This window comes from Panthera tigris, chromosome A2 (assembly GCF_018350195.1).
Source record: "Panthera tigris isolate Pti1 chromosome A2, P.tigris_Pti1_mat1.1, whole genome shotgun sequence".
Lineage (NCBI taxonomy): Eukaryota > Metazoa > Chordata > Mammalia > Carnivora > Felidae > Panthera > Panthera tigris.
In genome coordinates, this window is record NC_056661.1 from 119,667,444 (window position 1) to 119,692,994 (window position 25,551).

General features: G+C 44.1%; 1 protein-coding gene across 1 annotated transcript in view; it reads left to right on the plus strand.

Moving 5' to 3' along the window:
* Positions 1–347: 347 nt before the first annotated feature.
* CHN2 (chimerin 2) overlaps positions 348–25,551 on the plus strand; it is a 298,969-nt gene continuing 273,765 nt past the window's right edge. Inside the window, exon 1 of the mRNA XM_042969082.1 lies at positions 348–641. Coding sequence (XP_042825016.1) covers positions 593–641 — 49 coding nt within the window. The 5' untranslated portion in view covers positions 348–592. The remainder of the gene's footprint in view (positions 642–25,551) is intronic.

Consider the following 25,551-nt stretch of genomic DNA (forward strand, 5'->3'; position numbering starts at 1 on the left):
GTCGCGAGAGCTGTCAAGCCCGCGGCAGCTGAACCAGCCCCGGAGCTCCCGCGTCTCCTCTCCTTCCTTTGTGTGCGCGCGAGCGGAGTTGGGGCGGAGGGAGAAGGGGGAGGTCGCTCTGTCTGTCTGGCTTCTGCCGCCTTTGCCCGGGCTGCTCGAAGGGCCGCCGGGGAGGCGGGAGCCCAGGGGAGGGCGCAGGAGCTGGCAGGGCGCCCCCCGGCCGCCGGGGCGCGGTGGTCCCAGCCGCGCGCGAGCGTGCGCGGACCGCGGCTGGGGCTCCGCTGGAGGCGCGATTAGTCCGCTCGGGCCGCCCCTCGGATCTCCCTCCGCTCCTATCTACCCACCGACACCCAGAGAAGAGCGTGCAAAGGCGCCGAGAGGGACGGAAACCACAAATAAATAGCGGCGGCAGCAGCGCGTCATCTGGTGGAGCAGGAAGTGCAGGCAGAGTCCGGAGGCTGGTGCTTTCTGCGCGTCCCCAGGACTTTGCCATGGGCTGGGGGCCGCGAAGGCTGCGAGCGGCCGGGCGAGGGCAGCGGCGGCGGCGTCCGCACCGGGGCTGAGCCAGCAGCGACGCGCGGGGCGCGCGGAGATGGCAGCGTCCAGCAACTCCAGCCTGTCCGGCTCCTCGGTGTCCTCGGGTGAGTTTCAGCCCGTCGGACGCGGCTGCCGCGCTGGGTCTCTCGCCCCCCGCCCTGGGAGGGGTAGAGCCTACCTGTGGCCGTCCTGCCCCCTCTCTCGGAGTGAGGGCAGGCGTCCGGTGTGGCACTTGTTTGGTTTGCCGGCACCGCGGGCGCCCACAGCACCTCTGCGCCTGACATCTGACAGCGCAGAGGTGGGAGAGCGGTGGCGCCCTTAGTGTGCGAACGGGAGCCTTCTGGGGACTTGGGGAGCAGCAGGCGAGAAGCGAGACGAGCAGGGCAGGCTCGCACTTTCTGGCGCAGCTGGAATCTGGGCTAGCGGGGCGCGGGAGGTTTGGGTGACGCTGGGCGCCCCGGCTCGCCAGCGGCGCGGCGCCCGCCAGGCTGGTTGCCCAAACCCCAGGCTGAGAGAGAAAACCCTCGCTCCTCGCAGACTTGATTTTCTTTGTTTGTTTCAGAAATTAGCTCCGTGGAGACACAAGCTTGGGGCATGGTTTGAGATAGAAGTAATGAAGGGATTCTGTCTTTCTGGTCCTGATTGAAGCGAGTTAGAGGAAGGGAGGTCGAGCCCAACCTCTGCCAATTTGCCGGTTTACAAGTGTGTGTGCGTGCGTGTGTGTGTGTCTGTGATTTTCCTATGTGGTCTCTTGAACATTTTCTTATGATACTCTCTGTAATTTCACTTTCCAGGCATACATTTTGTTTTCAGGTGTGGCTGAGTAAAGGGAGGGCTCCTTTCAGCTTTTTTTATGGTTGATCAGCAGGTCTAATTGAAGAGAAAAAAAAAACTGCTAATGAATCTGAAAGAATAAGAATCAACAGAAACAGATCCTCTGGTTTCTGTGTATGACAGATTTCTAATCAGAATGATGCATTAGGTAGCATTCTTCTACCTCTCTGGTCATTGAAAACTTTAATGACAAACCCCAAAGGCATAGCTGATAAGACCTTCAGTGTAGCGTGCAGTATTGAGGGGTCCAGAAGGTCTGGAAATGCTAAGGAAAATATTCAGTATGTTAATATCGTATTAATTCCTATTGTGTGTCTTTTGTTACATTACTTAAAAATTAAACTCAGAGGAAGCAACACCTCGGTGGGGCCATTGAACAGCAAGCCGGTCATAAATTAACCATATCTATGGGTGTGTAACTAATTTAACCATAAACGCAAGGTGAGTTTGACTACGGTGCGATTGTGATGTGGCACAAGGTGATCCCTTGAAAGCCATCTGTTATCTTTTTTGGCAGGTTTAGTTCCAGGGAAATGGCACTTCCTTTCTTCATCACTGCCAACTAATGAAAAGCACAGTGTTGTTAGGCATATGATATAGTTCAAGTTTCTGGTAGTAGCAGCCAATGGGGCAGAACAGTCATATCTTATTAAGAGCAGCAACAAGTTGACCGCCTGTGGTTTTAATTCTGAGAACTCAGCAAATGCTACGGCGTATTTTTAGTACCCCCAAACCACTGCTGCTGCTTTTCAATTCATTTTGGTTGACTAACATTGAATTTAAAATACAGTGATGTTGGCTTACGATTAGCAAGCATATGGTTATTCCTCTCAGAAACCCATCCACTAGGAAAGGAACGGGTGGGGGAGAGAGGAGGCAAGGGGAAAGAAGAAGAAGAGACAAGGAGGCAGTATTATCGCACGATTTACTGATGGCATAAGTTACAGATGTGTGGCACCTGGAAATTCAGCTGTTGGTGTAGCTGAAGAAACCTGATGAAGAAACTGAACTCAGCCTTAAGAAGGACACGTGGGTTTGAAGTCACACAGGAGCAGCTCTAGGTGGTGGTAATCGCCTTGCAGATTGGATGGAGATGCCTCTGACGGTTCTCCTTCCTGCTTTGGTTATCACTTTTTTAAATCCCAATGGGAACTGGGAAATTCGGTGGACACCGAAATTCAAAAAGTGAGCATGGATATATTCTTTGATGTGGATCAACCAGGCCCATGAGCTTCGATGGCTTAGTACACCAGTTAGACACTTTGTCTTGAAAAATACCAGAAGCCCGAGTTCTCTTTTTAAGCACACTTAACCATCATGCGGCTCGTGAATAATTCAGATGGTGCAAGCAATTCACACCTGTGAGAGGTGTTGGGAGTTAAAGAATAGAGCCTGTTTGTGGTGGCAGCTGTGTTCTCCCAGGCAAAGGCCAGAGTCTGAGAAAATAGGGCACTCTATCCCTGTATTAATTTTCGCAGAGGGCCTACTAGGTGCCAGGAAGTACATTATAAGCCTCAGCCGCAAGGAGACTAAGTGAGGAAGGCCATTTTAGGATTCCCTCTAGTGCTGAAGTTCTGGGATTATTGTTCTTGAGTTCTGGCTACACCACTGCCCAGCTGGGTAATTTGAGGTGAGTTACTCCACCTCTCCAAGCCTCAATTTCCTCGTCTGTAAGTAAGGCTAATGCTAATAACGGGACCTACGTATAGGAATGCTGTGTGGATTAAATGAGATAATGTGTGTATGGCGTTGAGCACAGAGTGTGGTACTTAGTAAGTGTTTGGGGTGAATACATTTTGCTCCTTTGAGGCATGAAATAGAAGGCACTTCATGGCTCAGACTTTAGGGGCAGAAGTAAGTCCAACACACGTAAAACTTGCCTCTTACGTTGCATGTTAAATTTGATCTTGTGGTTCGAGGCCCATTAAATAAGCATTTATTAAGTGTATCTTAGGTTTCGGGCACCGTCCCAAGTGTTTGGAATAGAAAAATGAGTCAAGGTCCTTTCCCTCACCGTCCAGAGGCAGAGATGGACAATACATAGTGATCTGTATTCCAGTTGGATAAAATGAATTATGTGGAGGAGAGTACAAGGAAGAGAGTGATTCCTTCAGCCTGCAGGGGTCAGTGGGGGTGACCTCTGAGTTGAGGCTCAAAGGGTGTGTGGGATTTTTCCAGAGGGCACGGAGGGGGAAAGGCATTTCAGGAAGAGGGAAGAGCTTAGACAAAGTCCTGGAGATGGGGAAGTCCATGGCCTAATTTTTAGCTTCCTTTCTTAGGGCTAGTGATCCATTTTCGAGGTGGTGTCTCTTCTCCCGACAGTTCCGCTTAAGACCCATAAGCAGCATCCTGCATGGAGGTGCTATGGCACTTACTCTTGCTGCTGATGTGGGGGGTTTTCTTTCTGTTCAAGTAGCAGTGGGTTTGATGGAACAGCTCTGGAAGCCTTAGGACGCGTTTGGGCAACTGAGCAGTAAAAAAGGAACTGTCGATTTTGTAGTGAATAGCATATGGAGAGGTGAACTCGAATAATAGGGGTTAAACCTCTCTTGGAGGAATAGATGTGGAAGATTTAGGCTTGGTTGTGTTTGCACAGGGAGTAAAGAGCTAATAACTTAGTAGTAAGTTCAAAGTTATCTGATTTTCCTGAGAATACGTTCTCACTTGCTGGTGTTGAACCCCAACACCCGAGTGTGCCATTTATCCTCCGTTATCAGCTGAGACACAACAAATGAAATAATCAGGTTAAAATTAATTTTTAAACACATTTTCCAAGAACTGTTCAGAAATTTTCTTCTGGAATATTCAATTATGTGTAGAAGAAATTGCTTTGCCTTTGTTTTAATGATAACTGCTAGTAATTAAATTTCACAATCACCTAGATTGCCAGGATGGTTTGATTACCTTTATTATTTTAAATGGAAAAAAAAGCCACTATCCCTATGCTTTTACTCTAGCCTGTGGTACTTGATTATATTCTGAAATAAACAATGGTTAATTTGCAAAACAGTTTTCTTAATAATCACGGGTTATATTTGCTTTTATAATTGAAATAAGAACTTTTTGCATTTTTAGTGATTTGATTGCCAAATGGTAATTTCACAGAGTTAAAAAAAAAAAACTGACATAAAGTAATAAATAAAGAAGCTCTGAGATGTTTTCCAGTAACTGAACAAGGTAAAAATTAAATATTAAAGGGACCCCTGGGATGTGAAGTTGTTAAGATTTTGAGAACATAAAGACACTGTATTATAGAAATGAAATCAACCCAGACTTCTGAAATTAAAATGCAGATGGGAAAAGGTAAAAGGCAGTATTTATGTGCAGCATCATTGAAACCTTAATTGGGAAAAGAGCATTCCTGAATGGATTGAAGGATTTATTCCTCCAGATTTTGTACAATAGTAATGTGGGCCAAATAAATAATGTTATTTTCTGCTGTCACACTGGCTTGATCCTAGAAATGATAAATAGGAATTTTCATTACTCATTATTGGAGGGTCCGAACCAGTGACATATACAAATCTTTCATATCCCCAGATGCAGAAGGTAAAGCTGAACTATAATAATGCTGCTAAGACATATCCGTGTGATTACAAACTCCATGGATCCACTGCTACAAAACAGGGTATCTTTGTTGAAACAAGCCCTCTTTTGGATCCCTGAATGATTCAGAAATATCCTATTTTGTGCAAAAGAAATTTCCTTACCATTGCTTTAGTGAGATCTGCTGGTAATTTAATTTCACCATTACCTAGCGGGTCAGGAAGATTTGCTGATTTTTGTTATTTTAAATCCCCTCCCCCCCCCCAAAAAAAATTGCAAATAAAAAATCACAAAGCTAAAACTAATGTCCTGAAAGAAATCATTCGCTTCCATGGGGAGTATTGTTCTTTGCTATTTTTCTGGCGACCTTCCCACACCTCATTTTAACTTGTCAGATTTTTTTCACTGTCCCTTTGTGGTGATCCGGACAAACCCAGTGATAGAGAATCTGAAAGGAAAGACTTTCTTAAGCGTGACCGCATGTTTGCTGGGTTTGACAAGGGCCCACGGATAGGTGTGCTTTTACTAAAACACCAGATCCCCCCTATTCCCACAAACCCGACGAAGTGTTTTGAAAGACCCTGCCATTCGCTCAACTTTTGGGAGATGCAAACCCCAGGTATTTTCTGAGGCCAGCCCGTGAGGGATTTAAGTGGACAGTGTGTTCTCTGAGCTGCGCCCCGGGGCTTGGCCCGGGTGTCAGTCCCGCTGAGGGCCGTCTGCTGCTCTGCAGGGTCTCCTGCTTTTGCACAATGGTCAAAATAACCGGACGTTAGGTTTGGACAATCTGTACATGAGTAGTGTCACATGGGTGAGTTATGGAAAAGAGTTTTTTGCCAGAAGATCAAGATTCTTGCCAAGATCGTTAGAATTGGGGAAAGAGGAAGGGACCCAGGGATAGATGTATGATTAATAACACCCATCTATCACCCACCAATCATGTATGTTTTATGAATGTTGTCACATTTCATGGCTCCTGAAGTACGTCATTTAATTTTCACAATGAATGGCTTCCTTCCTTCCTTCCTTCCTTGCTCTCTTTTCCTTTTCTTACCTGGTGTTGTGTTGGTCAGTTTTCTATTCAGAATTTTTTTTTTCATAAATCCTGCCCTTGGTCAGCTCTACTGTTAATGGTTTCCAAATCCTCCCAGTACCTTCCTGCTGCTTCTTCCATTTGCTCCGTGAGGTTGGAAGCTGGTATTCTGTTTCTCACGTGGATTCTGGTCGGGCAGTCAAGACGGACGTCTGTCTGTCTGGTGCAGGCCGATTGGTGTAAGAGTACACATTCCTGTGTCTCAAAATTACTAGCAAAAGCAGAGGTGTATTTAAAGTCTTCATGGCTAGAGGAAAATCCAGTTAGGAATGTGCCGGTCCCATAGGCAGTCTGCTCTGACACAGGACCCATGTGTCTGTTTGCTGGGATCTGAGCTTGAAGACCTGGCCTGTGTTCATTGCCAAGTCGTGATAAAACTTTTCAGCTCTGTACCCACGGAGGGTCATTCACCAGCTGCTTGGGTGAACAGCCTGCTTTCCCCCTCATTTGTTATTAATCGAACACCTTTGTGGGGGCCGATCTTCGAATATGGTCTTTACAGTATGGTCTAATTACAGCCTTGCCTTGCTTCAATAGTTTGGCCTGTCAAAGTCACCCAACCTCAGCCCGATAAAGTGTTATTTTAAATCATCCAATGTCTGCGTTCCCGTGGACATTCTCTAATAAAGGTGTTCGGTGAATAGCCTTATTTAAAATGTAATCCCTTCAGGTCAGAGGTTACATTGATGAGATTTCTGGAGTTGAGACATTGTCTACACATTGTACGATCACTCCTTGCCTTGGTGGGCCTGCTGGAGAGAACAGTTTTTCAGGAGGAGAGGCTAGATGCTGCTTGCCTGGCGGAATCCCCTAGATCTGGATAAACAGTCTGCTTCCTTGAGCTGGCAAGAATTTTCACATTCTGAAATGCATCTTCATTAGATGTTGCAGGAAGAGCCTTAAACTCAGAAGATCTGGACACTGAAACTTTTTTTATAAAAAGTTTATGTATTTTGAGAGAGAGAGAGAATGCAAGTGAGCCATCAGCAGAGGGTCAGGGACAGAGAGGGAGAGAGAGAATCCCAAGCAGGCTCCACACTGTCAGCCCAGAGCCCGATGTGGGGCTGGAACTCATGAGCCATGAGATCATGGTCTGAGCCGAAATCAAGAGTCAGACGCTTAACTGAGCCACCGAGGTGCCCCTGGACACTGAGACCTTTAACCAAGCCATTTAAACCCTTGGCCAGGATACCTAAACCCTTAACTAAGGCTCTTAAACCCTTGGTCAGAGGCTTTAAGCCCTTAACCAACACCCTTAAACCATTAACCAGGACCCTTGAGCCCTTAACCAAAGTTCCTAAACCCTTAATGTAGTCACTTAAGCCAGGTAGTTAACCAAGCCCTACAACTAGCTAGCTATGTGACCTTTGGTGAAATTAGCTTCTCTGAGCCTTAAATACCTCTGCAAACTACAGCTGTGGCAGCCTGTTTCAAGGAATAGATGTGAGCATTAATAGGGCGAGGGAAGCATTGTCTCCCACAGATGGGGCTATCATACTTGCTCAGTAGATGTCAACGCCCCTCCTTCCTTTTCTCCCACCCTTAATATCTTGGGGCTTTAGTTCTCTGATCTTTAAACCGGAAAGCGTGCTATCTGATGAATTTATCCCACAGGATTGTCATTCCTGAAGTACTGTTTGGGGGAAATGCTTAGTAAATTATAAAAGCAACAATTCTGAATGGTTGCCCTGTGTCACTCTGTTTACATGCAATCCTCAGAGTATTCTCTGAGGTAGACAGAGTATCCCCTTTTTGCAAACAAAGAGGTTATGGTCAGACAGGGCACAGGGCTGGGGTTCAAGGTTGCCCTGATAGAGCCAAGTGTACTTAATTTCAAAGATCCTGTTTTTTTTCCTCTTGAAATGTACGCTGTTGGTTTTTGTCTCTGTGTGTTTAAAAGTGTCTGATATTAAGGTTTAAGGCTGAAATGCATGCTCATTGTTAACAGAGAACATACAGTAACACAGTTGTGCTTCATTCTGTTGTCCTCGGTATCCAGACCCACATCCAGCCTGACCAAAGCTTATTCTCACTGGTGTTAGGGACTGGGAGGTGTTACCAAGCTACCTAGGGGATTGGATTTAAGGATATCTGTACTTAAGAATGGTCTCCCAGAGTGAAGGGGATATAGGTGTTCAGTGCGCTATTCTTGCCACCTTTCTAAGGTTTGAAAATTTTCCAAATGAAAGAAAAAAGACAGAGCGGGGGTAGGGGAAGAATAGTACTACTGAGTAATTAAGTACTAAGTACTAAGAATAGTACTGCTTTGCATCCAGTTGATTTCTTCACTGGAGCTTTAAAAACATTCCATTTTGTGTGAGCTTTTCAAGTCTTGTGGTCACCTCATGAACCTCCCAGATTCTGCATCTTCAGGGGGAAGGATTCGTATTTCTTTTAAGCGAAAAAGTAAGGGAACTAAAATTACAGAAGGCGTTCAGGTAGACCGTGTGGAACATTTCCTACCTGAGAATGTTTTCTTTTGTTTTTTGTTTCATTTTGTTTTTTTTTTCCCCCCTCCGGAGCTGGTTTAACCTCACGTTGCATTGTTGGTTTCAAGTGAGGAGGGAGCCTGCAGGTTGTTGAGCAGATTCCAGAATTACTGAAGAGAATCGGGGTCTGAGGAGCTCCGGGAACCGTCCAGGGCTGCTCAGCAGGTTGATAGTGGAGCTAGAACTGGAACTGACCTCTAGGACCCACATTCCCAGAACATTCATTCTCCATCCCCACTTGCTGACTGATCCCAAGGCGTAGCATTATCCTAAGAGATTTTCTTACAACTGTTTTTTTTTTTTTTTTAGGGGGGGCCGGGGGTTGGCTTCATTGAGGCTGTTCTGTTTAATTATTTGATATTTTCAAAACAGAAGTTATAAAGTGCTTTGTATTTTATTTTATTTTTTATTTATTAAAAAAATTTTTTTTAACATTTATTTATTTTTGAGACAGAGAGAGACAGAGCATGAATGGGGGAGGGTCAGAGAGAGGGAGACACAGAATCCGAAACAGGCTCCAGGCGGTCAGCACAGAGCCTGATGTGGGGCTCGAACTCACAGACTGCAAGATCGTGACCTGAGCCGAAGTCAGGCTGCTTAACCGACTGAGGCACCCAGGTGCCCCAAGTGCTTTGTATTTTATTTTATTTTATTAAAAAAAAATTTTTTTTTTAACGTTTATTTATTTTTGGGACAGAGAGAGACAGAGCATGGACTGGGGAGGGGCAGAGAGAGAGGGAGACACAGAATCCGAAGCAGGCTCCAGGCTCTGAGCCGTCAGCCCAGAGCCTGACGCAGGGCTCGAACTCATGGACCGTGAGATTGTGACGTGAGCTGAAGTCAGACGCTTAACTGACTGAGCCCCCCCAGGCGCCCCAGTGCTTTGTATTTTAAATGAGGCTTAAGTCTCAAGGCAATTGTGCCTTGAGCACAACTTAAGCACAGACTTAAGCGACCTAGCGTCTGCCCTGACTATATATAGCTGTGCTGTCCAATATGGTAATCACTAGCCACATGTAGCTGTTTCAATTTAAATTGATGTAAATTCAGTTCCTCAGTTGCATGAGCCACATTTCAGGTGCTCAGTAGCACATGTGGTTAGTGGCTACCATATTAGACCACGCAGAAATACAACGTTCCCATCGTTCTGTGGAAGATTCTATTGGGCAGCCCTGGAAAGAAGGTGGTTCTAAGACAGGGATATTACTGATGTAAAATTAACAAGCTAAGGATAGGAAATGGTCTCCCATTCCTGTATTTGCTCTGTGTGCTACTTAGGTTATATTTCACTAACTTTGCAAATTAGCTTTTCTTTTAAAGTAATGTTTTCATAACTTTGAGGGGGAACAATGGAATGACAGCCAGAGGATGATGTTGGGGAGAGTAGTTAAAATATTTATAAACTCTTCTAGTCTTGCAAGCTTTTTAAAAAATGGTCTGCAGTTTCCCTAATGACAACTCCGTTTCTTAAAAAAAAAAAAAAAAATCCTACAGTGAGTTATAATTTCACCCTCAACGAGGGAAAAAAAAAAACGCCCATGATCAGAAGTAGATTGGATCTTATAATTGTAAATCTTCCAAAACATCATAAGGAAAATAGGAAAATTGTGAATGTGTGGACTGAGGTTGCTAGGGGGCATATCCAAGCCATGCTATTTAAAGGAGATTTTCTACCAAGTTGGCCATCAGCAAACCATTTGCCTAGAAGTATTTTACTTCTGCAGAAGGCCCACATATGGGGCAAAGCAAATGGACTGGTTTTTAGAAAATAAAGTTAGCTTTTGGAATTTTCGGCACATTTAATTGGAAGAAAACGTGTGCCAAGAAGATGCAAGAACATGGCAGTTGCTAAGAAAAGGAAGCTGCCCTCCTCCTTGAACTTCTGTTGCCGTCTTCAAGTGCATCAAGGAAATGGAAAGGTAGATGGTGTGTTTAAAGGGTCAAACAACCGTCAAGAAATAGTTCAAGGCCATTGGATTCAAACATGATAGCCAGAGGACTATGGCATGTATGGCTTGGTCCTTATTGACATAACTCAGATCATAAATTTAGGGCAGTGTGAATCAAAGAATCACTTGATCACTGCCTGCAATTCTTTTCTCATCAGAGACCTGGTACCTGGATTTCATGTTATCCTCTGCACCCTTGGGACTGGCTGAACACTGTGTTCTTCAAGGAAACAAAACCTGGCATTCTTTATTCATTTCACATATTTGCATACTAACAATATAAAGTAATTTTTCTTAAGTAATTTTGCTTCTAAGAAATACACTCAGGTGATCAGTGTTTGAGACAACAAGGAACCAGGCAGAAGGGAATAGGGCTTTACTGGTAAATCTTCTGTAGCAAATACTCGAACGTGCGGCTGCCACACTGACCTATCACAATCTCGAGGCTGAGCCGTGCACTGCCTTATACGGTAGCCCCACGGGCTGTTTAGGTCTCGAAATGTGGCTAGCGTGACTGGAGCTGCGCTGCAAGGGCAAAATACCCACCAGAGTTTGAAGACTTAGTAGAAACCAAACAGGACAAGAAGTGTCTCACGAACAACCTTGCTGTATGGCGTATACATTGAAATGATAACATTTTGTGGATATGAAGTTTAAAAAAAAAAGGTATTTTGAAGATCGCTTTCACCTGTTCATTTAAACATGTTTGATGTGGCTCTAGACTATTTAAAACTGGATGCACAGCTCATGTCATACTTGGATCGCCACTGGCCTGGATGGCTCCAGTGACAATCTACTACACAAAACCTGCTGATTCACTACTCCATGGCTCCCATAGTTGGAGCCCTGTGCACTCTCTAAGCCAGAAAGGTACCCTCCCTTCCCTGAGGCCCTGGTCAGCCCCCATTCTCAGGTCCCTGTTCTGTTTTAGTGCCAGGCCTTGAGATATGTCCTTCCTTGTCTGGGTCTGTACAGAGATTTTGAAATGAAATAATACAGAGAGGAACAGAGTGGAACACCATCAGATTCTTACTGATACAGATTTTGTGCCTTGTTCTATGCTGGACTATAGCTCTAGACTTCGCATATTTACTTGTTAGAGTTCTGTGCATCCCTCTTTCCGAAGAAAGCTTGCAGTGCTAGGAAGTTGGGAAGAGAAGCCGAGAGAACAAGGGACACATTTTTCTCCCAACGTATGTAGAAAATTCTCCTGTGATCATGTTCTCCAGGGGCTCCTTGCCATGAATATGTATATGTGTATAAAACACGTCCGTGTGTGATATATGTCTGTAGGCATGTATATATGTCTGTGCGTGTGTGTTTGTGGGTATATGTATATACGGAAAGCAGAAGTGGATTAGGTTTCAAAAAGTTATTTCCACGCAAATATATATTATATAAGTTAATATCAAGGGAAAGGCAAAGTCAAGCCTAGCGTTACTTTTAGTAATGAAAATATTCACTTGGGATTATGCTAATGATGTGTAGATATTAATACACATAATTCGGCTGCCTAATGTTGATTTAAGTTGCTCATTCAAATTCACTTTATTACAGAAAAATTAGCCATTTGTTTTATAGTGTTTGTCCCTGCAGACAGTGAAACCGTTAAGCCATGTTTAGTGGGTAAATAACACTATTTTGCTGACTTTCATATGCAGAGAGAGCATTATCCTGTCTCCCACAGGAAGTGTCCTGTGAGTTATTACTTTCTGGCTGGGGACCTGGTTAGTTCAAGCCAGGTGTCCTCTCTGTTATCGCCCTGGTGATCAAGGTCCAAGGTTGAGGTACTGTCAGTGATCAGGGCACAGAAGTTTTTTCTTTTATGTGACGTTAATATGCCTAAGGCTTGAACTTTATCCACACGAGTGCCCTGTGCTTGTTTTAAGCAGCCAAACTAACCCACATGCCTTTTTCTTTTTTTCCAAACATGAATTCTTCCTCAGCGAAAAAAAAGCAATTGACAGGGACTTTGTAAACTTTCTTGCCATAATATCAGATTAAGATTAGGAACATAACCACAGCAAATCCTAGGCAATCACAATTGGAAGACATGATTTGGAATTAGACAATGCAGTTTGTCGTAAGAATATAATAAGTGCCGTAGTACTTATTTGGTTCCGCGTTCTAACCCCAGTAATAGCTCTAAGGATCTTCTGTAAAGATGCTCAGCCGCTTTTCAAGGAAAAGATGCCCTGCAGACATCTTACTTTTCACAAATAGCTGAGTGTAAATCTGTCACTCTGGAATTCATATAGACATGTTTCTGAGAGCATATGTAGTTTCAGCTTGTGGTCCCTCCTTATAGTAACGAGTTCCACCCATTTTCCACCCCAATAGAGTGGACTGCTATTTCTTTTTATTGCTTTAAATGTAACTCTCTGAAACTTATTTCTGACATCCAACCTCAGGTTTTATAAATAAGTGTGGGTTCATTTGAACCCTGGACTTCAAGAATGGTGTTGTGTATGGGAGCGCCTGGGTGGCTCAGGCAGTTAAATATCCGACTTTGGCTCAGGTCATGATCTCGCGGTTCGTGGGTTTGAGCCCTGCTTTGGGCTCTGTGCTGACAGCTCAGAGCCTGGAGCCTGCTTCAGATTCTGTGTCTCCCTCGCTCTCTGCCCCTCCCCCACTCACACTCTGTCTCTCTCTCTCAAAAACTAAATAAACATTAAAAAAAAAAAAAAAGGGGGGCGCCTGGGTGGCGCAGTCGGTTAAGCGTCCGACTTCAGCCAGGTCACGATCTCGCAGTCCGTGAGTTCGAGCCCCGCGTCAGGCTCTGGGCTGATGGCTCGGAGCCTGGAGCCTGTTTCCGATTCTGTGTCTCCCTCTCTCTCTGCCCCTCCCCCGTTCATGCTCTGTCTCTCTCTGTCCCAAAAATAAATAAAAAAACGTTGAAAAAAAAATTAAAAAAAAAAAAAAAAAAGGATGGTGTTGTGTGACAAGCGTTGGAAAGCTGGGGAGCTGGCCCAAACACCAGCACCAACTGGCTGTGTTAAATTTGGACCCCTCTGAATTTTCTCATCCATAAAATGGGCTAATAATACTTGTGAAAATCAAATGGGATAGTGTCTGTGAAAGAAATGTGAACATTGAAAACTTGGGAACAACACATAAAAACCTCTGGTCTCATGAAGTTCCATTCTTGTAGAGATGCTCTGTTGGTTCCTTTTCTGGGTGATCGATGATCACTCAGAGTTCATAATTGTCTACTGTAACTTGAAAAATCTCCTCTAAATATATCACCTTGCTCTTCACCAGCCTTTCAAAGCCTTGAAGTGTAAGCCTATCAGTTTAGAATCTCTCTATTCGGCGCAGGATTCCACTAGGCATCCCACTTTCCCATAAACATTTTAAATTAGCCCAGACAAATCTCTCACTCAAAAAGACACCACTGTTTATACTTTCTGATTGAGAGGAGTGTCTCTTTTTGAAATTAAATTTGGTGTAATATTCAATCTATGCAAATACATCCCTGCAACAGACATGTAAGTTATAAAGCACAGCAAGAGAACTCTCGTAAGAGAGTCAGTCACTCAGTCTGGGAACATCACCTACTCTGGCATCTTCCTGGGAACTCTTCTCTTTTCTCCCTTCCCTCCCCCTGCCTCCCCCCCCCCCCATCTTCTTTCACTCCCTTCCTCCAAAAGTAACCACTATGAATTTCCTGTTTACTGTTACCTTGGTTTCCCTTCTTTCTTCAAATAATTTTGTCACATCACCAAAAACCCATGCTTCCCAGACAGATGTTTCTGTCTGTTCTGGTCACTGCCAATCTTCAGTACCTGGAACAGTGTCTTGCATGCAGGAGGCACTCAATAATTGTTGAGTAAATGAATATGTCTATATCCCAAGCACTCCATCATAGGAATGCTGCAGTAGCCCCTCCTTTATCTTTTGTATGTAAATCAGCTCTGTGAGGACCCCATCACTGGTTCACATTAGCCACATGCCTTTAATGACTTTTAGAAAGTTAGGGTTTCTTGTAAAAACTTGTAATGTGGAATATTTGCACTTAGGTGCAATAGAAGACTCCCAGCAAAATCACATGGACTTTTCTGAACCGAGACCGCTCCTCAAACCTGATGTGTAGTTCACAACTACTTTTCGGGAGTAAATAGTGAACCACTCAAAGAATATAAGCAGCAAAGCTAGAGCTCAATGGGGAGAGCTACAGAAAAGATTTTAGAAAGTGATATAGTGCACGTGCCACAGCAGTAGCAGACCTTGAAAACAGTATGTGAAAGAAGCCAGTTACAAGAGCCCACATATTGTATGATTCCACCTGTATGAAATGTCCAGAACAGGCAAATCATAGAGACAGAAAGTAGATAAATAATTTCCTAAGGCGGGGTGGCCTGGGGGGAAATTGGAGTGATTGCTAATGGGCCTGGGGTTTCTTTGGGGGATGATGAAATTGTCTGTGGTAAGGGTTGCACATGTCTGTTAATAGACGAAAAGTCACCAAGCAGTATACTTTTAAACAGGTGAATTGCAGGGTATGTGAATTATACTCAATAAAACTGTTACTTAGAAGAAGCAAAAAAAAAAAAAAAAGGGCAGAGTAGGGCTGAGAAGGTGAAGTTTGTAACGTTAGCAGACGGGGTGGCAGGGTGGGATCAAGTCCTACAGATCAAGTCCTTCCTGGATGGATACTCATAATCACATAGGAGACACTCATTCCGTATTCACTGATCGCAACACGTGGGGGTGTGTTCATATCCTCTTCCCATTTTTATTTCCAGAGTTGTCTTTTTCTGACAGCCCCCGACCTCCTTAGAAGGTGTTCTCTGTGGTTGTTGGTTCCTGGGGTCAGCTCAGCCTGCACTCCACAATGCCTCCTTCCCCGGTGCCCCCCAAAGGCTGCGGTATCCTCTCCCTCTGGCTGAGGAATGAGGGCCAACAGCAGGTCTCCTCTGCTGATGCTGGACAAAGCAATTAGTGCATTTCTCATGACTAGTTAATTAGATTTTTGTGCAGCTTTTCAAGCCCCGGGCACAACTCTTACACCCTCAAAGCGGAACATGAGTCATCTGGGAACCAAGATTCCTACCGTGTAACCTTGGTACTGCTGAGTTGACTAGTCCTGTGATGCGTCTGCGGCTGCCTCCAGATGCCCCTGCTGGATGGATGCGTGTGTATCATCTGTGGGCTCTTTTGTTGTTAATAATCAAAGAACGGGCACGCTTTGATCATGTCAGATCACAGCATTGTACTGTAAATACTTTGTTAGAAAGACTAGAATATTACACGGGTACAGTTATCTCAGATGTTAGTTTGATCCACGATAGGAACACTTCAAATATGACGTTTTTCAGAACCACATAGAGTACACGATAATAAATCTAATCCATATGAATTTTAAAAATACCTGCTGCTTTTCAGTGGCAGATGGTTGCAAAGGTCCCTTTCCTCTCCCCTCAAGGTCAGTGACTCGTGGGATAAGGTATACTTTCTGCTGGTTGGTGGAAGATCGGGCTCTGGTGGGGAGCTTTTGGAGCGTCTTTGGGGACCAGAGTCCCCGGGGCAGCCACTTTCACGGGCAGGCTGCAATCTTCAATGGCCCTCGGGAGTTTATAGCAAGGCTGGCACCACTTCAAACTGTTCATGGCTTATCCTTCTTACTCCTCATGGGACGACAGAGATGGGCACCTATTCATGGGAGTTTAATGGCAAAGCAAGTACTAAAACATCCTCTTCGGGGCTCGTTCAGAGTGTTTTTCTGGCAGCCGGAGGAGGAAGTGGGCATATGCACTACAGTGGATTTGCTGTTCTGCGTCCTCCCTCGGGGACATCCGGTTGCCTTGGGTTCCCTACAACAACACGCGTAGGCAAGGTATTGTGCCAGGTGTTGGCCTCTGCACCTGCTCTCACATTTCACCCCAGGGACGGATCTGACACCTTGATCCTCCTACAGCGCTCCTGCTTTCTCCGTGGTTTTGCTTTCTGTGGTTTCACTTCCCTGTGGTCAAACAGGCTCCGGTAGCAAACGCTCCTCTTTCTGATGAATCGGCAGGTCAATAGCAGCCTAACTCGAGCTGCTCACAGAGCCCAGGTCATTCACCAGGTCTCGTCACGTGGGCATGTCCTCGGCTCACATGATCCCAGGAGAAAGGGTGTGCACGGTGCAGTATTTTGAGACGGAGATCGTATTTACATAACTTTTATTACAGCATACTGTTAACAGTTTTCTGTTTCATTATTAGTTACTGTTTGGAATCTCATACCGTGCCCAGCTTACAAACTGAACTTTATCGTAAGTGTGTGTGTGTACAGACAAAACTAATATATATATATATATATATATATATATATATATATATATATATATATATATATATAGGGTTCAGTACGATCTGTGGATTTAGGCACCCCCTGAGGGTCTCAGAAGACGCCCTCCCCACCCCACCCCCGCTCCATAGATAAGGCAGGGACCACTGTGCTCGCTAATGTCACAGGCCAAAGTTTCCTTAACAAAAGCTGCTGTTTATGGAGCTTTTCTGGTGCTGACACCAAAATGCCTAACACATTCACACCTCCTCACTTCCTCTTTAGAACATGTCAGGGTGTAATTATTGTCTGGGTTAGGATGTTTCTGCTGCAAATACAGAAAACCCTGAAGGAGGTGAGAGATAGGGGAACCAAACCACTGTGGCTGTCAGCTTCTCTGCAGTCTCTTGGCGGAGGACCTTTGTCCTCATCACGGTCTGTGGGTCCAAGACCTGCGTCGGGCTCCGTGGTGAGAGCATGGGGCCTGCTTGAGATTCTCTCTCTCCCTCTCTCTCTGCCCCTCCTCCTCCCTCAAAATAAATAAATTCTAAAAAAAAAAAAAAAAAAAAAAAGAGTAAAGGAGTACAGGTTTCCCCCACTATCTGGAACTAGAGTCCCTATGAAAGCTTTTGTAAGCAAAATGACGCAAAGCAAAGAGGCATTTACCATTCATTTATATGGAAAAATTTGTGAGCATTCCCAGACCCCCAGAATAACCTCTTTTTGATTTCTCTGCTACCTTAGGACACATCTTGCTAGTGGTTGTCCAAAATAAATCACGGTAAAACACAGATGCTCACAGACACGGTTCAAAGCTATGTGGTCAGATGCTGGGACGCTGGGTGTAGTTTTGGGGAAGGAACTCGGTGGGACCACTCTCGCTGCTGGGGGTCTGCTCTGCCTTTGTAACTGCTCACTACAAAACTAATGCTGAATGCTATCTTTGCTTTTCAGTTTTTTTTTTTTTTTCAAACTGCACAAAACCTTTTTGGATTTCTTTTGGTTAGTGGAAATGTAGGTTAATGTAGGTCTTTTGTAAAAGTGAAATGGCATCATGCAAACTTTTGAGCGGCAGGGGATATCTGTAGTCTCCTGCTGCTGGCTGTGTGAAAAGTGAGAGAACCTTTTTCAGAAGCTCCCCTTCCCCCCAGCAGACTTCCCCTTGTCTCCTGGGTCACAGGCTTGTCACATGCTCATCTGCAAGGCAGTCACTGGCAAGGAGACTAGGATTTCCGTGTTGCATAGTGTCCAGTCATAAGCTCCTTTCTGGAATGGGGGTGGGGCCAGCCTCTTCTAAAGGGGTGAGGACACCTGAACAGAACGGGGTTCTGTGAAGGAGGACAGAGGAATCTAGAGTGTCGGGCACAGCAACGTCACCAATGTCCTCAGCCCTTGGAATCTTTAAGGCCATCACAGAAATACTGAGAGTTCTAAGAAAACTGGCCTTTCCCATTCAAAGGACTCATTTTAGTCTAGTTGAGAACCAAACAGTTGGTGATCTTATTTAGTCTGTACTAATATTCACTTTGGGACCAAGATGTTTCTGCTTCCCTTCCAAATTAAAGTGACCAAACAGCTTTTACTGATGCTTTGCCTTTACTTGTTAGTGCCGTATGGATTGAAACACTTTGTGTTATGGTTATGGAAAAATACAGAGTTGATTCTGGATAGATTCTTTAGCTCTGACGAAAAGTTGGACCGTAAGGATTGAAGGTTTTGATTCTTGAGACTGACTTTAACTTCCCTGGGCCTGGCGTAAGTTGAAATTGTTTTATTAGAAATTCAGGGAATAATAGTAGATAATTCAACCACTCCTGGTTGCTATGGCAAGGAATTTTTAAAGCTTTGATTTATGAGAAATGGTGATCATTAGCAGCTCTTTGTTTTTAAAACAGAGAGCCCTGCAAACTGTCAAGTCTTGAGTGGAATAGATGATTGGCACCTAGTTGGAGAAAGAATCTGAGGTTATTTCCGAAGAAAAAAGAACAGGTGGAAGGATTTTGGAGAGCAGATTTCCATTTTCCATTAAAAATTTTTTTTAATGTTTATTTTTGAGAGGGGGAGAGAGAGAGAGAGAGAGAGAGAGAGAGAGCAAGTGAGCACAAGTGGGGGAGGAGCAGAGAGAGGGGTAGACACGGAATCTGAAGCAGGTTCCAGGCTCTGAGCTGTCAGCACAGAGCCTGATATGGAGCATGAACCCACAAGCCAACCCACAAGCCAACCCACAAGCCATGGGATCATGACCTGAGCCCAAGTCATACGCCCAACTGACTGAGCCACCCAGGCGCCCCTCCCGTTTTTCATTTTTATGGCAGGCCAAAGTGTGTAAAGATCATCGGACAAGGAGTCATATGACCCAGGTCTGTGCCAGTTCTGTCTCAGCATTTGCTTTTCATGTGGCCTGGGGCAAATTACGTTATCATTTTGTAACGTTCTGATGCTCATCTGTAGAATTATTAGGTTGGACCAGATCATCTTGAGGGTCTTGAAAATTTTGTCATATTCTGACTCTGCCTATCTCTTCTTGTCAATTTATAGTGCGTTGGCGGTATCCCCAAGGGAACAAGCCTCCCACCCCATACACATACTTTACATAGCAATTACCATTGACATCATTGGTCCCGGGCACCCAGGGTGTAAGACATCACAACCATTGGGTGTCTGTGCTGCACTCACGTTTCAACCCTCACTCTGCTGCATAAGCCCAGAGATCTTCCAAGTGTGCTCCAGGGCAGTATTATCCAAGCCTTTTGGAATGCAACTCACACTAAGAAGTACATGTTATATCACAAGTCAGCACATACACACACATACCATGCGCGCGCGCACACACACACACACACACACACACACACATAATTTAATGTGTATTTATTGAGTATTTACTGTTAGAGATGTTACTGCAATGGACAAAAAAGACACAAAAACCCTGATCCTCATGAAGTTTCCAAATACAGAGAGAGAGAATAAGCAAAAGAAACTATATGTAATCTATGAAATATGTGTGTCATTGTTTTGTGTATTTATAATGTAGATGAATACTAGTTTGTATAGTATATTAGGAGGTGATAAGTTCTATGGAGAAAAATAAAGCAGGAAGGGAGATAGGAGATACTGGGGTAGGGGTGGGGTGGGGTCTGATATTAAACTATGCGGCCAGGGACGGCCTTGCTGAAAAGCTGACATTTGATGGCGAGGGAGCCAGCGTGCAGATATCTGGAGGAAGAACATTCCAGATAGAGGGTAATTACAGATGTCTGGCTGCAAGACAGACTGGTGTGTTCCAGGAACAGAAATAAGTTCAGTGGGGCTGGGGTGAATATGAGGTAAATAGAACTGGGCAGAAATGGGTGGGCAGATCATGGTGGGCCTTGTAGGCCATGTTAAGGACATCGGCTTTTGCACTGGGTGAGGTAGGTTGTCCCTGTAGGGTTCTAGCAGAGTGACATTGACTTGGGTTTTAACAGAACCACTCTGGCTACTATAGTGAGAATAGATTAAACACAAACACTGGGTGTGTGTGTGCATGCGCGAACACACACACACACACACACACACACACACACACACACAGACAAAAGCTCCACACACAGGGCTTACCCCTTCCTGTGATGTGCTCTCCTATCTGCCTTTCTATTGCATTTCAATTGATTCATCTAAAAACTGGTCAGGGCCCACAAATTGATTTCAGAATCCACTAGAGGGGGGCAACTGGCAACTTGAAAAGCAGATTATCAATTGGCCTAGAACCCCAAAGATGTAGTAGATTAAGTCTTTTTGCTGAAGGCATGGTTGTGGGATACATGACACCCTGTCTCCATATTATTAAAGATTCATATTTAATAATAGTTTTCAAGGCGCTTTTGTTCATTTTTTAACTTACAACGAAGAGCACTATTTTGTTGAATGATCACTTAAAAGTTTCATCTTTTCCTGCAACTCGTATATTAAATAACTTTGTATATAGAACATTTCAAATGTATTTAAAGAGAAAAGTACAACACACCCTGTGTCCCCCGACTCCAACAATCAACAGTTTATGGCCTGGGGTCATCTAAGCATCACCTGCATCATTTGGATCATATTGAGGCAAATCTCAGGGCCAAGGTCACTTCATCTGTAAATATTTCAGTTGGTATCTTAAAAGATGAGGACTCCTTTTTTAAAAAATATGCCGCGTTACTATTATCTTGCACACGCACACACACTGGCCATAATTCTGCCTTCTAGTGTTATCACCAGCACCAGGGTTCAGTATTCTGCGGCGGGAAATACAAGTGACTTTAATGAAAGGAAGCTGTGGTCATGCTTCCTCGCCGATGATTCTGAAGATGGTGTTTCTAGACACTGCCAAAGCTTCTGTTTAAGAAACACTTTCTTTCAAAAATGAGTCCGTTTGAGCCTCTTTCCCTTTTGTACTTTCACTTCTACTTAAATATGGCCTTTTCTGTGCCTCTTGACTAATCGACGGTAAGCAGTTTGCAAGAAGGTCTTGGTCTCCCGACTTTGTCCTGCCCAGTGGCTGAACACGGTTCCTGGCCCAACAGCCCTCACGCTTTTGTCAATGTTTGACTTCCTTGCTAAATGCTGCTTGGAGTAACCTCTCCTCCACCCTCTGGCCCATCACTCCTTTGGCCGTATGTTGCAAAGCCTGACTTTTTTCGGAAGCCTCATCTTTACCAGGGTGGAGAGCTTTCTGGATCGGCACTGACGTGTTGACTGGAGCTTTCAGTGGTCTCTTCTGTTCCCTGAGTTTGCTATCCTCAATCAGCAGGGCGTGGCATTCGTCTTCCTGTGGTATCTGCCCTAATCTCCACCAATTAACTGACCAGAGACCAGTTTGATGTGGCCTATATTCCTAAAAACATTGTCATTTCTGAATATGTGTAACCGGCATAATTTTGGATGGAGGTAAGGAAATATTTTTATGTTTGAGTATATGGTGTATACTAATCCTATGTTCAGTATCCCTTTTCACCTAATTAATTACCCAAATGTTTTCTCTCTAAAATTGGTAGGGATAGGTGGCACGTTCCGAGTCTTAATCTTCTCATCCTTGTTTTCCCCTTCTTTTTTCCATTCTCTTTTCAATGAAAATGGAGTGCATTATTTGGTGTCAGCCACCATGAATGGCTCTGGTGACATAGAGGGATAAGAAACAGCCTCCTTGTAACTTCTTATTCAGAGTGGGCTCCCAGTGAATTGTCACACCGTAAAGGCGGGGATCCTTAGGTCACCGGGTACTCAGCAGAGGGCACCTTCTGGGCGCACATCACACCTTCTTAACATTTTTGGATGAATAACTGCATGAATGGAAACATGGACTTCACCACAAGGAGTTTACAGTCCCAGGTGTGGTAGTGAATGTGGACTTTGTGGAACTTTATAGAACTTGTAAAGTCATTCTCAGTTATAATTATTCATAGTTCAAAACACTTTCCTTAAGTTGCTACCCGTCTTGACCACGGTCCTCTGAGTGTTTTGTACTCTCTTAAAGATGCCAGAAGGTTCTGCCTGTGGATCCTTATAAACAGTGACACCTGTCTGGCCTCTAAACTGGAAACAAGCGTGTGAGGGGAAGCTGTCCCCTGCACTCGCTGTCTACCTCTCCTGTATGTGCAGTTCTGCCAGACGGGGCCCTCCCAGTTGCTTATTCTCTCCGGGTCTGCAAACGTCACAGTCTTGGGAGGCCTCCCGGATGTCCTGATTAAGGGTCTTGCTTAGCCTGGAGGCAGGCGTGTAGTTGTAAACTTTTTACCACGAGGAAAGCATTTTTAAAACCAGCACACGAGCCTAAGTCTGTTTCCCAAGGCTTTTTCGTGTGAGTTACAATTTTTTGTTTGTGCTCTGCTCGGAGGTATTTACTACTGGTTAAACAGAAATTAAAAATTCTTGTTGCTATGTCACTCCAAGGATTTGCTGTGGTGAAAATTAATGTCTTCAGTGTGTATGTGTGTGTGTGTGTGTGTGTGTGTGTGTGTGCACGCGCGTTTGAATGTCTGTGTTTATGCATCTGCCGAGTGTGTTGGGGCATAGCTGTACGCGTGCACATGTGTGCGTCTGTGTCTGTCTGGGTTTGTGTGTGTGTCAGCATATGTGTGCATCTTTGTGGGATGTGGGACGTATATGTGTGTGTGTGTTTGTGTCCTAAGGCAGATTTAATTTCCAGGGGAAAGAAAACTTTCAGAAGACCATAATCTGTGGGGCAAGTTTTTAGCTACTATCTTTTCTTTTGGTTTCAAATTATTTACTCTTCTTCTTTAAGTGACTGATTCTGAATATGAAAGTTCTTCTAGAGATTGGAAATGATATCATTTAACATTTTAATGGTTATATATAATTAATCTTATTATGTAAACCAATTATTTTTAACCCCCAGATGGAGTATATAATGCAGCCTATGTGTAATTCTCCAGGTATGATGAATGACAAGTCATAGGATCAAAATTTCAGAGAAGCAGCTACTTTGGGGGGCTGGAACATTTTTTTTAATAGACGTTTTAGTTGCTGAAAGAGTCCTTGTAGATTTCCCTCAAAATTAAAAAAGCAAGAGGAAGAGGAAATTACAATTAATAGTCTTAAAATTCCAATTAATCTCTCAAATAGTGATTAATTTCCAGAGACACGGAAACTCTGCAGTGTATCTGAGAGAAAGGAAAAGACAATTAGGATTGGGGAAATTGGCAGGACACTCGGGTAGGTGGAAATCCCATCAGGATTGAAGATTGCACCAGCACTGAGATAATTGACAAGGTGGGAAGCCTGCCAAAGCCGTGTCTCTTGTTGGTTCTCCTTAATGGAACAAATGTGCCCATTTTGAAGCCCACTGACCGTGTTTCCTAAAACCGTCTATTGTCTCTTCATGGAAATCCTCAAGTAAGATCTGGTATCCAATGAGAGTGCTTTCTTTGTCACCTTTTCACTCATTATTTGGCTGAGATTTTGTCCTCTGCCCTTTAAATTTCTGAGACTACTGGTGTAACTTGGGAATCACAAGGACCAAGTGATGCATCAACTTTTTCCTCTATGAAGGAAAACTTGCAAATTTTGGAGGTGCAAGTTATTGAGGGCAGGAGAAATTGGAACAGAGGGATAATTGGCTTGTTCTCATAGAGCTGGCTCTACTTATAAAAATAATACTGATTTTAACATGCAAATGCGAAGTTCGAATTATTGAGTAGGTTCAGTTTTAAATCCTTTGGAACCTAGTTGTATGTACCTCCGGGTTTAATTACATGGTAATGAAGATGATGTTAAGTTTTTACAGTAGCATGGCTTTGATCTGCTCTTTCTTCCCAGTCTACTAACAGTCCTCACTGGTGGGGGGGGGGGGGGGGAACACCCTTCAGAGAACCAAAAATGTACCTCACGGTCCCTTGAGCTTCTAAACATATGCATCACTTTACAGAAATAATGGGAGTAAACTCACCATTTGCGGTCATCTGGAAAACTTAACTTTCAGAGAGATCTGACCAGCTACAGTGACCTAGAAAACTAAATAAGCACTTTGGAAAATCTGGTTTGTATGTATAATTATTTTTATATTATCTCAGGCTGTGCCTTGCAAAGAGCAAACCACAGTAGTTATCTGACCTATTGCTTTACCCTTGCCTTTTCTCCAACACGGTAATTATGTAAGACTTAGCATGTTTTTCACTAAGTATATGTATAGGGGACATTCCTTAGCTCCAGTAGCCCTCTGTCTGGAGGCTACTCAAGCACTCTGCAGCACCCTCTCAGTCTGAATGGGAAAGAAACCTTAAACCAGGACCGGTGGTGACATTTAGGGACAGGGAGGACCGCTGGGAAAATGAAAGCATTTGGCGCTATTAGCTGCCTTGAAAGTTGTGATGTGGCAGATATTTTTAATTAAAATGGAAAATTAATCTTCAACATGAAAGGGTCCTAACAATGCTTTTCATTTGAATATAAATATTTAGTTGGGATATAGGTAACAGGATGTCTGTAAGGCCCTAAGGTCTTTTGGGTTGACTGTTTTTAGTCCAGGTTCTTCCTCTAGTAACTTAGAGCAAACACGAATGATTTCCTTTAGATTGTATGCATGCTTCTAAGGATATCTGAATAAAAGATACATTTCTGATAATTTGCCATCTCAGCTTCGTCCCTTGGGCAGCAGGCTGGAATGCAAGGACCTAACGTGAATGTGAATTAATGTGTATGTGCACCCTGTGTATGTGCAAGAAGGGATGTATCCCTTCCTGGATTTAAGGAACTGGCAGGAAAGCAGTTTCGTCAGGATACCTTGGATGGTTTATTATCCCGATTAGCTAGCATTGCAATTAGAAGGCACTTCACTTTTGTTTAAAACACGAAAGTGACTGGTGGAGTTCAGATATCAATAAAACAAGGCCTAGCCTATAACTTTAGCCCTCTTTATCTCACATTTGAAAAAAAGGCAGTTCAAGCAGAACAATGAATTGGAATTAATTACAAAGCTAGAAAGGGCCCTGGGCCCCGGGCCCCCCCCCTTTTTTTTTTTTCATCTTATTTGGATTGTGACATCCCCTTCCACCTCCCCCCGCTCCCCCCAACCTTCACCACTGCCACACGGCTGCACCTCTGTTCTCAGCTCCTGACTTGGCTCCTTTTTCTTTTTTTAAGTGTGCACCACAGTCCTAAGTGCTAGAGAGTGTAAGTCATGCTTAGGAAAGGTAGGCATGAGGACTGGTGGGGTTACATAATATCTGTATTCGAAGGTCATATCCCCAGAACCTTTAAAGGATCAGAGACTGATTCAGTGGTTCTTAATCCTGATTCGCTGGAATTGGTTTTGGAAAAAACAGTGGCCTAGACCACATTCAAGACCTAAAGC